The sequence below is a fragment of the Chiloscyllium plagiosum genome, unplaced genomic scaffold, assembly GCF_037043375.1.
Source record: "Chiloscyllium plagiosum isolate Xiang-an unplaced genomic scaffold, Cpla_swu_hap1 HiC_scaffold_15, whole genome shotgun sequence".
NCBI classification, from domain to species: Eukaryota; Metazoa; Chordata; class Chondrichthyes; order Orectolobiformes; family Hemiscylliidae; genus Chiloscyllium; species Chiloscyllium plagiosum.
In genome coordinates, this window is record NW_028270153.1 from 9,914,215 (window position 1) to 9,926,984 (window position 12,770).

Sequence of the window (12,770 nt, forward strand, 5' to 3'; positions counted from 1 at the left end):
ATTACCCCCATTTTCACCATCCCCCCTCCTGATTACTCCCCATCTTCACCATTCCCCCCTCCTCACCATCTCTCCTCCTGAGTACCCCCCATTTTCACCATCCCCCCTCCTGATTATCCCCCATCTTCACCACCCCCCTGCCTGTTTATCCCCCATCGTCACAACACCCCCCTCCTGATTATCCCCCATCTTCACCATCTCCCCCTCCAGATTATTCCCATCTTCACCACCCCCCTGATTACCCCCATCTTCACCATCCCTCCTCCTGATTATCCCCCATCTTGACCATTCCCCCCCCGATTATCCCCCATTCACACCATCCCCCCCTCCTGATTACCAGCATCTTCATCATTCCCCCCTCCTGATTACTCCCATTTTCACAACACCCCCCCGATTACCGCCATCTTCACAACACCCCCCTCCTGATTATACCACATTTTCACCATCCACCCCCCCGATTATCCCCCATCTTCACCATCCACCCCCCCGATTATCTCCATCTTCACCACCCCCCGATTACCCCCATCTTCACAACACCCCCCCGATTACGCCCATCTTCACAACACCCCCCCCGATTACCCCCATCTTCACAACACCCCCCTCCTGATTATACCACATTTTCACCGTCCACCCCCCCCGATTATCCCCCATCTTCACCATCCACCCCCCCGATTATCTCCATCTTCACCACCCCCCGATTACCCCCATCTTCACAACACCCCCCCCGATTACGCCCATCTTCACAACACCCCCCCCGATTACGCCCATCTTCACAACACCCCCCCCGATTACCCCCATCTTCACAACACCCCCCCCGATTACCCCCATCTTCACAACACCCCCCTCCCGATTACCCACAACTTCACCCCTCCCCCGATTACCCCCATCTTCACCCCCCCGATTACCCCCATCTTCACCCCCTCCCCCACCGATTACCCCCATCTTCACCCCCCCGATTACCCCCATCTTCACCCCCCCCCGATTACTCCCATCTTCACCCCCCCGATTACTCCCATCTTCACCCCCCCCGATTACTCCCATCTTCACCCCCCCCGATTACTCCCATCTTCACCCCCCCCGATTACTCCCATCTTCACCCCCCCCGATTACTCCCATCTTCACCCCCCCCGATTACTCCCATCTTCACCCCCCCCGATTACTCCCATCTTCACAACACCCCCCCCGATTACTCCCATCTTCACAACACCCCCCCCGATTACTCCCATCTTCACAACACCCCCCCCGATTACTCCCATCTTCACAACACCCCCCCCGATTACTCCCATCTTCACAACACCCCCCCCCGATTACTCCCATCTTCACAACACCCCCCCCCGATTACTCCCATCTTCACAACACCCCCCCCGATTACTCCCATCTTCACAACCCCCCCCCGATTACCCCCATCTTCACCCCCCCCGATTCCCCGCAACTTCATCACCCCCCCGATTCCCCGCATCTTCACCCCCCCCGATTACCCCCATCTTCACCCCCCCCGATTACCCCCATCTTCACCCCCCCCCCGATTACCCCCATCTTCACCCACCCCCCCGATTACCCCCATCTTCACCCACCCCCCCGATTACCCCCATCTTCACCCACCCCCCCGATTACCCCCATCTTCACCCCCCCGATTACCCCCATCATCACACCCCCCTGATTACCCCCATCTTCACACCCCACGAGTACCCCCATCATCACACCCCCCCGATTACCCCCATCATCACACCCCCCGATTACCCCCATCTTCACATCCCCCGATTATCCCCATCTTCACACCCCGATTACCCCCATCTTCACACCCCCCCGATTACCTCCATCTTCACACCCCCCCGATTATCTCCATCTTCACACCCCCCCGATTACCCCCATCTTCACACACCCCCCGATTACCCCCATCTTCACACACCCCCCGATTACCCCCATCTTCACCCCCACCCCCACCCCCGATTACCCCCTTCTTCACCACCTCCGATTACCCCCATCTTCACCCCCCCGATTACTCCCATCTTCACAACCCCCCCCCGATTACCCCCATCTTCACCCCCCCGATTACCCCCATCTTCATCCCGCCCGATTACCCCCATCATCACACCCCCCCGATTACCCCCATCTTCACCCCCCCCGATTACCCCCACCTTCACCCCCCCGATTAACCCCATCTTCACACACCCCCCGATTACCCCCATCATCACACCCCCCGATTACCCCCATCTTCACATCCCCCGATTATCCCCATCTTCACACCCCGATTACCCCCATCTTCACACCCCCCCCGATTACCTCCATCTTCACACCCCCCCGATTACCCCCATCTTCACACCCCCCCGATTACCCCCATCTTCACACACCCCCCGATTACCCCCATCTTCACACACCCCCCGATTACCCCCATCTTCACCCCCCCGATTACCCCCATCTTCACCCCCACCCCCACCCCCGATTACCCCCTTCTTCACCACATCCGATTACCCCCATCTTCACCCCCCCGATTATTCCCATCTTCACAACCCCCCCCGATTACCCCCATCTTCACCCCCCCCGATTCCCCGCATCTTCACCCCCCCGATTACCCCCATCTTCATCCCGCCCGATTACCCCCATCTTCATCCCGCCCGATTACCCCCATCATCTCACCCCCCCCCCCGATTACCCCCATCTTCACCCCAACCCCCCCGATTACCCCCACCTTCACCCCCCCGATTACCCCCACCTTCACACACACCCCGATTACCCCCATCTTCACACACCCCCCGATTACCCCCATCTTCACCCCCCCGATTACCCCCATCTTCACCCCCACCCCCGATTACCCCCTTCTTCACCACCTCCGATTACCCCCATCTTCACCCCCCCGATTACTCCCATCTTCACAACCCCCCCCGATTACCCCCATCACCCCCATCTTCACCCCCCCCCGATTCCCCGCATCTTCACGCCCCGATTACCCCCATCTTCACCCCCCCGATTACCCCCATCATCACACCCCCCCCGATTACCCCCATCTTCACCCCCCCCCCGATTACCCCCATCTTCACCCCCCCCCCCGATTACCCCCACCTTCACCCCCCCCGGATACGCCCACCTTCACCCCCCCCGGATACCCCCACCTTCACCCCCCCGGATACCCCCACCTTCACCCCCCCCCGGATACCCCCACCTTCACCCCCCCCGGATACCCCCATCTTCACCCCCCCCGGATACCCCCATCTTCACCCCCCCCGGATACCCCCATCTTCACCCCCCCCCCGGATACCCCCATCTTCACCCCCCCCCGGATACCCCCATCTTCACCCCCCCCGGATACCCCCATCTTCACCCCCCCCGGATGCCCCCATCTTCACCCCCCCGAATACCCCCATCTTCACCCCCCCGAATACCCCCATCTTCACCCCCCCGAATACCCCCATCTTCACAACACCCCCCCCCGATTACCCCCATCTACACAACACCCCCCCCGATTACCCCCATCTTCATAACACCCCCCCCGATTACCCCCATCTTCACAACAGCACCCCCCGATTACCCCCATCTTCACAACACCCCCCTCGATTACCATCTTCACAACACCCCCCCCGATTACTCCCATCTTCACAACAACCCCCCCCGATTAACCCCATCTTCACAACAACCCCCCGATTACCCCCATCTTCACAACACCCCCCCCATGACACCCATCTTCACCCCCCTCCTGATGACCCCATCTTCACCCCCCTCCTGATGACCCCCATCTTCACCATCCCCCCCGATTCCCCGCATCTTCACCCCCCCGATAACCCCCATCATCACCCCCCCGATTACCCCCATCGTCACCCCCCCGATTACCCCCATCTTCACCCCCCCGATTACTCCCATCTTCACCCCCCCGATTAACCCCATCTTCACCCCCCGATTACCCCCATCTTCACCCCCCCGATTACCCCCATCTTCACCCCCCCGATTACCCCCATCTTCACCCCCCCCGATTACCCCCATCTTCACCCCCCCCGATTACCCCCATCTTCACACCCCCCCGATTACCCCCATCGTCACACCCCCCCGATTACCCCCATCTTCACACACCCCCACCCGATTACCCCCATCTTCACACACCCCCACCCGATTACCCCCATCTTCACACACCCCCACCCGATTCCCCCATCTTCACACACCCCCACCTTCACACACCTCCACCCGATTACCCCCATCTTCACACACCCCCCCCGATTACCCCCATCTTCACACACCCCCCCCGATTACCCCCATCTTCACACCCCCCCCCCGATTACCCCATCTTCACACCCCCACCCCCCCGATTACCCCCTCTTCACACCCCCACCCCCCCGATTACCCCCATCTTCACACCCCCCCCCCCGATTACCCCATCTTCACACCCCCCCCCGATTACCCCCACCTTCACACACACACCCCGATTACCCCATCTTCACACACCCCCGATTACCCCCATCTTCACACACCCCCCGATTACCCCCATCTTCACACACCCCCCGATTACCCCCATCTTCACATACCCCCCGATTACCCCCATCTTCACATACCCCCCGATTACCCCCATCTTCACACACCCCCCCGATTACCCCCATCTTCACACACCCCCCCGATTACCCCCATCTTCACACCCCCCCGATTACCCCCATCTTCACACCCCCCCGATTACCCCCATCTTCACACCCCCCCCGATTACCCCCATCTTCACACCCCCCCCGATTACCCCCATCTTCACACCCCCCCCGATTACCCCCATCTTCACACCCCCCCCGATTACCCCCATCTTCACACACACCCTGATTACTCCCATCTTCACATACCCCCCGATTACCCCCATCTTCACACCCCCCCGATTACCCCCATCTTCACATACCCCCCGATTACCCCCATCTTCACACCCCCCCCGATTACCCCCATCTTCACACCCCCCCCGATTACCCCCATCTTCACCCCCCCCCGATTACCCCCATCTTCACACCCCCCCCCGATTACCCCCATCTTCACACACACCCCGATTACCCCCATCTTCTCACACACCCCGATTACTCCCATCTTCTCACACACCCCGATTACTCCCATCTTCACACCCCCCCCCGATTACCCCCATCTTCACACCCCCCCGATTACCCCCATCTTCACACACACCCCGATTACCCCCATCTTCTCACACACCCCGATTACTCCCATCTTCACATACCCCCCGATTACCCCCATCTTCACACCCCCATCTTCACACCCCCCCCGATTACCCCCATCTTCACACCCCCCCCGATTACCCCCATCTTCACACCCCCCCGATTACCCCCATCTTCACACACACCCCGATTACCCCCATCTTCTCACACACCCCGATTACCCCCATCTTCACACCCCCCCGATTACCCCCATCTTCACAACAACCCCCCCGATTACCCCCATCTTCACACCCCCCCGATTACCCCCATCTTCACACCCCCCCCGATTACCCCCATCTTCACACACACCCCGATTACCCCCATCTTCTCACACACCCCGATTACTCCCATCTTCACACCCCCCCCGATTACCCCCATCTTCACACCCCCCCGATTACCCCCATCTTCACACACACCCCGATTACCCCCATCTTCTCACACACCCCGATTACTCCCATCTTCACACCCCCCCCGATTACCCCCATCTTCACACCCCCCCCGATTACCCCCATCTTCACACCCCCCCGATTACCCCATCTTCACACCCCCCCGATTACCCCCATCTTCACACCCCCCCCCGATTACCCCCATCTTCACACCCCCCCGATTACCCCCATCTTCACACACACCCCGATTACCCCCATCTTCTCACACACCCCGATTACCCCCATCTTCACACCCCCCCGATTACCCCCATCTTCACAACAACCCCCCCGATTACCCCCATCTTCACACCCCCCCGATTACCCCCATCTTCACACCCCCCCCGATTACCCCCATCTTCACACCCCCCCCCGATTACCCCCATCTTCTCACACACCCCGATTACTCCCATCTTCACACCCCCCCCGATTACCCCCATCTTCACACCCCCCCGATTACCCCCATCTTCACACACACCCCGATTACCCCCATCTTCTCACCCCCCCCGATTACCCCCATCTTCACATACCCCCCGATTACCCCCATCTTCACACACCCCCCCCGATTACCCACATCTTCACACACCCCCCCGATTACCCCCATCTTCACACACCCCCCCCGATTACCCCCATCTTCTCCCCCCCCGATTACCCCCATCTTCTCCACCCACGATTACCCCCATCTTCTCCCCCCCCCGATTACCCCCATCTTCTCACCCCCCCCCGATTACCCCCATCTTCTCCCCCCCCCCGATTACCCCCATCTTCTCACCCCCCCCCCGATTACCCCCATCTTCACACACCCCCCCCGATTACCCCCATCTTCACACACCCCCCCGATTACCCCCATCTTCACACACCCCCCCGATTACCCCCATCTTCACACACCCCCCCCCGATTACCCCCATCTTCACACCCCCCCCCGATTACCCCCATCTTCACACCCCCCCCCCCGATTACCCCCATCTTCACACACCCCCCCCCCGATTACCCCCATCTTCACACACCCCCCCGATTACCCCCATCTTCACAACACCCCCCCGATTACCCCCATCTTCACAACACCCCCCGATTACCCCCATCTTCACACCCCCCCCCCCGATTACCATCTTCACCATCCCCCCTCCTGTTTATCCCCCATCTTCACCCCCCTCCCGATGACCACTATCTTCACCCCCTCCCCGATTACCCCCATCTTCACAACACCCCCCCCCGATTACCCCCATCTTCACAACACCCCCCCGATTACCATCTTCACAACACCCCCCCCGATTACGCCCATCTTCACAACACCCCCCCGATTACCTCCATCTTCACAACACCCCCCCTCCCCTATTACCCCCATCTTCACAACACCCCCCCTCCCCGATTACCCCCATCTTCACACCCCCCCCGATTACCCCCATCTTCACACCCCCCCCGATTACCCCCATCTTCGCCACCCCCCCTCCTGATTATCCCCCATTTTCACCATCCCCCCTCCTGATGACACCCATCTTCACCCCCCTCCTGATGACCCCCAACTGCACCCCCCTCCTGATGACCCCCATATTCACCCCCTCCTGATGATCCCCCATCTTCTCCCTCCTCCTGATGACCCCCATCTTCTCCCCCCTCCTGATGACCCCCATCTTCACCATCCCCCCTCCTGATTATCCATCTTCACCACTCCCCCGATTACCCCCAACTTCACATCCTCCTCCTGATTAACTCCCATTTTCACTGTCCCCCCCTCCTGATTATCTCCCATCTTCACAATCCCCCCCGATTACCCCCATCTTCACCACCAGCCCGATTACCCCCATCTTCACCACCCCCTCCTGATTACCCTCATCTTCACCACCCCCTCCTGATTACCCCCATCTTCACCACCCCCCTCCTGATTACCCCCATCTTCACCACACCCCTCCTGATTACCCCCATCTTCACCACTCCCCCGATTACCGCCATCTTCACCACCCCCCTTCCTGATTATCCCCATCTTCACCACCCCCCTCCCGATTACCCCCATCTTCACCATCCCCCCCTCCCGATTACCCCCATCTTCACCATCCCCCCTCCCGATTACCCCCATCTTCACCATCCCCCCTCCCGATTTCCCCCATCTTCCCCATCCCCCATCCCGATTACCCCCATCTTCACCATCTCCCCTCGTGATTACCCCCATTTTCACCATCCCCCCTCGTGATTACCCCCATATTCACCATTCCTCCTCCTGATTAACCCCCATCTTCACCATCCCCCCCCCGATTACCCCCATCTTCACCATCCCCCCCCGATTACCCCCATCTTCACCATCCCCCCGATTACCCCCATCTTCACCATCCCCCCTCCCGATTTCCCCCATCTTCCCCATCCCCCATCCCGATTACCCCCATCTTCACCATCTCCCCTCGTGATTACCCCCATCTTCACCATCCCCCCTCGTGATTACCCCCATATTCACCATTCCTCCTCCTGATTAACCCCCATCTTCACCACCCCCCCCGATTACCCCCATCTTCACCATCCCCCCCCGATTACCCCCATCTTCACCATCCCCCCCCGATTACCCCCATCTTCACCACCACCCCCCCCGATTACCCCTATCTTCACCATCCCCCCCGATTACCCCCATCTTCACCATCCCCCCCGATTACCCCCATCTTCACCCCGCTCCTGATTACCCCCATTTTCACCAACCCCCCCCTCCTCACATCGATGTCATGGGCTCCACCTCCTGGCACATGCCAATCAGGGAAAGAAATTCTGAGAACCCAACTGCTCTCAGCAATCCCATCCTCTACCACTAGATGGAGCATGGTCTATCGAACAGCATTGCACTCCAAAGATGAGTGGAGTAATTCTTAAAAATTATATTGCACTTACTTTATGCTTAGCAATGCATTTTGTTTCAGCACATGCACAATGTAGCATTTCAAGTTTTAAATTATTTTTTCCAGGTGTGCTTTTTATGGGAAAATGTGATTCTCTTGAAGTCATTTTGCTTCAAGTTACATTTGCCAGAAATGCAGTCACAACTTTAAATGAGGACTTGCTGCTTGTTCTGAGTGTTGTAAATACAAGCTGTTGAATAAGATCAGTTGTAAATATACACACGCATTTATCTGGAACAGGCCATGTTATCACATGGAAAGAGGAGCAAGCAGAAATCTGGGGAAATTCAAGTGCCAGTTATCACACCTTAACACAAAATAGGTACAGCTGCTTTCTGAACTCAGACACGCACAGATACAGAGACCGAGAGAGGGGAGACAGAAACAGAGCTGTGTGTTACCAGTATGCTGGTAAGTATTTGAAGAGAAGGGAGAGGAGATTTAAGGAGTTGTCAGTGTGAGATCTGCTGTTGGAAGCCAGTTTAGGAACACTCAAGACACTGAGTAGAAGGAGTTTTAAAAGGGACACTGGAAAACACACCTTGGTATTGCAGGGAGGAGGGACCCTACTGTAAATCTGGGAAGGAGTATGGGATTGAATCTTCGAGGCTGCATATCTGATGGGCATTTGACACAACTTACAAATGGGCGTGAAATTATTTCAGATGTTAATGAATTAAGGGAGAATTATCCTTTAGTTTGTTGCCTCAATTGGCTATTAAATGTTCATTCCAAATGGATTTTAGTGTGTTACAGTACAAAACGTCAGGCTCACTGAAGCTCAATTTTTTTTTTTAAGGGCAGCATGGTGGCTCAGTGGTTAGCACTGCTACCTCACAGCACCAGGGTCCCAGGTTCAAATCCAGTCTCGGGCGACTGTCTGTGTGGAGTTTGCACGTTCTCCCTGTGTCTGCGTGGGTTTCCGCCAGGTTCTCCGGTTTCCTCTCACAATCCAAAGATGTGTATGTCAGGTGAATTGGCCATGCTAAATTGTCCATAGTGTTAGGTGCATTAGTCAGAGGAAAATGGGTCTGGATAGGTTACTCTTCGGAGGGTCGGTGTGGACTGGTTGGGCTGAAGGGCCTGTTTCCCCACTGTAGGGGATCTAATCAAAATATGAAAGCTTATCTTGTGATTCTTTTCATTAAGCACTGGAAAACTCATACTCATTTTTAAAAGTTGTCAGTCACTATGGAGATCATGACACTTTAACTAAGATCATTCCTCATTCCGCTAAACTCCAGTCAAAAATCACATGACACCAAGTTATAGTCCAACAGGTTTACTTGAAATCACAGGTTGTTGCAGCAATGCTCCTCCGTCAGCTGATGAGTGGGGTCTACACTCCGAAAGCTTGTGATTTCAAATAAACTTGTTGGACGACATCCTGGTGTCATGTGACTTCTGACTTTGTCCACCCCAGTCCAACACTGGCACCTCCACATCATGTTAAACTCCAGACTTAGCCGCTAATCATAGGACAACCTTTTCATTCAAGGAATCAAAGTTTTTAGCGAAACTTTGCCATGGCCTCTGTGAAAGGGGTACATCTTTCCTCAAATGTGGAGACCAAAACTGTGAACAGCATTCCAAGTGTGGTCTCGCCAACACCCTGTAACATTGTCACAAGTGCAGTGAAGTTCTGATCCGTTAAGAAGTTAAGACTGCCAGCTCAGATTTGTTTCACTCTTGCTTACCTGCTTGCGGACATATTCCACCATCAGCTCCAGCTGTTCTGGGTCTTCACATTGCCTGTTGAAGAAGTGTCGCCATAAAGATGCAGCTAACACACGGTCATCTGATAAAATTCCCTGAATAAAACCAAAAATTATTCATTAGTGACACAACATACAGCAGGAAAAAGAAAAACCTTCCTAGGCATGTTTGACAAAGTCAGGGATGACTGTAGACTGAGGGGTTATTGTGGTCATGCTTTTGGTACCTGTCTCTGGAATAAAAACATGTGTGCTCAAATAATACAACAAAGTTAATACTTTCATTTATATATCACCGCATTGTATTTGTTGAAATAGCTCAAATTGTTCCACTCCATGTGGTTGACTCAAGGGGCAATGAGAGACAGGCAACAAATTCAGGCCTTATCAGCAACACCTTTTGAATGTCCACAGTTATTAACTTAAACCAAAACATCAAAGAAATGAATGATGTGGAAGTCTGGTTTTGGTGGGATTCATCGAGAGCAGAATGTTGGTTTGAAGTACATCACCCTAGTGCCTATGTTTCCAGTAAGTGCCTCAGTAGAATGGATCATCTTGCAGTGAATCAGACAAGTTCAATCATGAACAGACTGAGAGAATACCCTCGCTTTTCAAACATGCTCACACCAACAATATTCTTATAAGGCATCAGCTGAAGTTGAAATTACAAATTTATGTGTACATTCATCATAAAATGAGTGTGACACTCCTGTGTTGTACTGAGGGAGTGCAGCATTGTGGGATCTTTCAGACAAGATATTAAACTGTAGTCCCTCCTGCCATCTCACAATGTTTAAGAGCAGGGAACTTTATCCTGTTATCTGAGCTGACACTTCTCCGCCAAATAGACTGGTTGGTGATTATCTTCTTGCTATTTGTGGGACCTTGCTAGGTGTCATTTGACAACTGTGCTCTCTACATTACAATCCTGTAAAATACTTCATCGGAAGTACTTTGGGATGCCCAGGGACAATAAGCCAACAACTGCCTCTTTTCGACAGAGCTACCATTGAGCCAGGACTGACAAGGAAATAATGGGAGAAGAAGGAAAGGTGAAGGAAGAATGAAAAATACATTCTACGTATGATGAGGAAGAAATACAATCAACGTCCAGTAGATGGCATCAGCTTCACTATCCCACTCTAATCTTGAGGTATGTTTACTTTAAAGACAGGTCTGTGGCTCAACCCAGGTACCATTTCTGCTTCAAGGTCAGTTTTTATGACTAAAGGCCAAATTAATACCATTTTGCACTGTGGAGCCATTCTCGGAGTAAATCCAGTAATTGTGAACACTCCTTAAACCCATTCACTGTTTGCAGAGGAGAGAGAGAGAGAGAGAGAGAGAGAGAGAGAGAGAGAGAGAGAGAGAGAGAGAGAGAAGCAGGAAGAGAGGGACATAGACAGTGAACTGGGTGAGGGTGGTGGTGGAGGGGGAGAGAGAGAGAGAGAGAGAGAGAGACAGAGAGAGAACGAGAACGATGGAATGGGATTAGGCTCCACCCGATTTCCCTTCCTCGTTCTTGGCTCATTGAAACAGGACACGTGTATATAAAAGGCAAGGAAGTGTAGAAGTGGTATTTTATGAGATTACTTCCAAATAAGACAAATCAATGCCAAATGATTTTGGTTTAGAAACACAGTGTAGGCTTGTTCTGCCCTGAGCTTTTTGATAGAAGTTATATTATTTTAGTACTTTGCAGCTAAAGCACACAAGGGGAGCTTTTGGAAGCCAAAAGAGTTCATAGAGGTCACATCCAAAGGAGTGAACATCCATAATCACAAGGGCATAAACAGAATTAGGAGGTAATATAAGGTAATTAATACATCCAATTGGAAAGATGTCTTCACCCAGAGAGTGGTTACAATATGGAAAGCTACACCTCTAGATTGGTGTATTCCAAAAAGAAAATACAGATAGGGATGGGGTAGCCTGTTGGCTCCTTGAACCTGCCCTAACATGTGATAAGATTATGGCTCATGTTATTGTGATCTCTACATTCCTGACTATACTATTCATTTGACTCCCTTGTTAGTCAAGAGTCTAGTGCAGCTATAAAAATATTCAATGACCATGCTGGGAAATAGAATGCAACAGACTCTGGGACGGGTTTTGAGAAGATTAATAGCTCAGGTTGGGGTTCTGGATGCAGGCTTACTTGCTGAGCTGGAAGGTTAATTTTCGGATTTCTCGTCACTATACTCGGTAACATCATCAGTGAGCCTCTGGATGAAGCACTGGTGGTATGGCCTGCTTTCAGTTTGTGTGTTTAGGTTTCACTCTCAATAGTACCGTCCAATACAGATGAGGAAGGACACCACTTTGACTGGGACAACAAATCCATCCTAGGACGAGCCAAACAGAGACACGCATGAGAATTCCTCGAAGCGTGGCATTCCAACCGGAACTCCATCAACAAACACATTGACTTGGATCCCATTTATCACCCCCTGGAGAAAAAGAACAGGAAATAACGTCACCTACCCAAGGGAACCTAACATAAATAGAAAGCGGACCATACCACCAGTGCTTCGTCCAGAGGCTCACTGAAGATGTTACCTAGTATTGTGACGAAATGTCTGAAAATGAACC

At 53.8% G+C, this 12,770-nt stretch overlaps 1 protein-coding gene across 2 annotated transcripts in view; it reads right to left on the reverse strand.

The window, feature by feature from the left end:
* The window catches only part of uqcc1 (ubiquinol-cytochrome c reductase complex assembly factor 1), a 166,911-nt gene that overhangs the window by 57,734 nt on the left and 96,407 nt on the right, over nucleotides 1-12,770 (reverse strand). For both annotated transcript variants that reach the window (XM_087994719.1, XM_087994720.1), the window contains exon 8: nucleotides 10,158-10,271. In XM_087994719.1, the coding sequence (XP_087850845.1) occupies nucleotides 10,158-10,271 (114 nt within the window). The remainder of the gene's footprint in view (nucleotides 1-10,157; nucleotides 10,272-12,770) is intronic.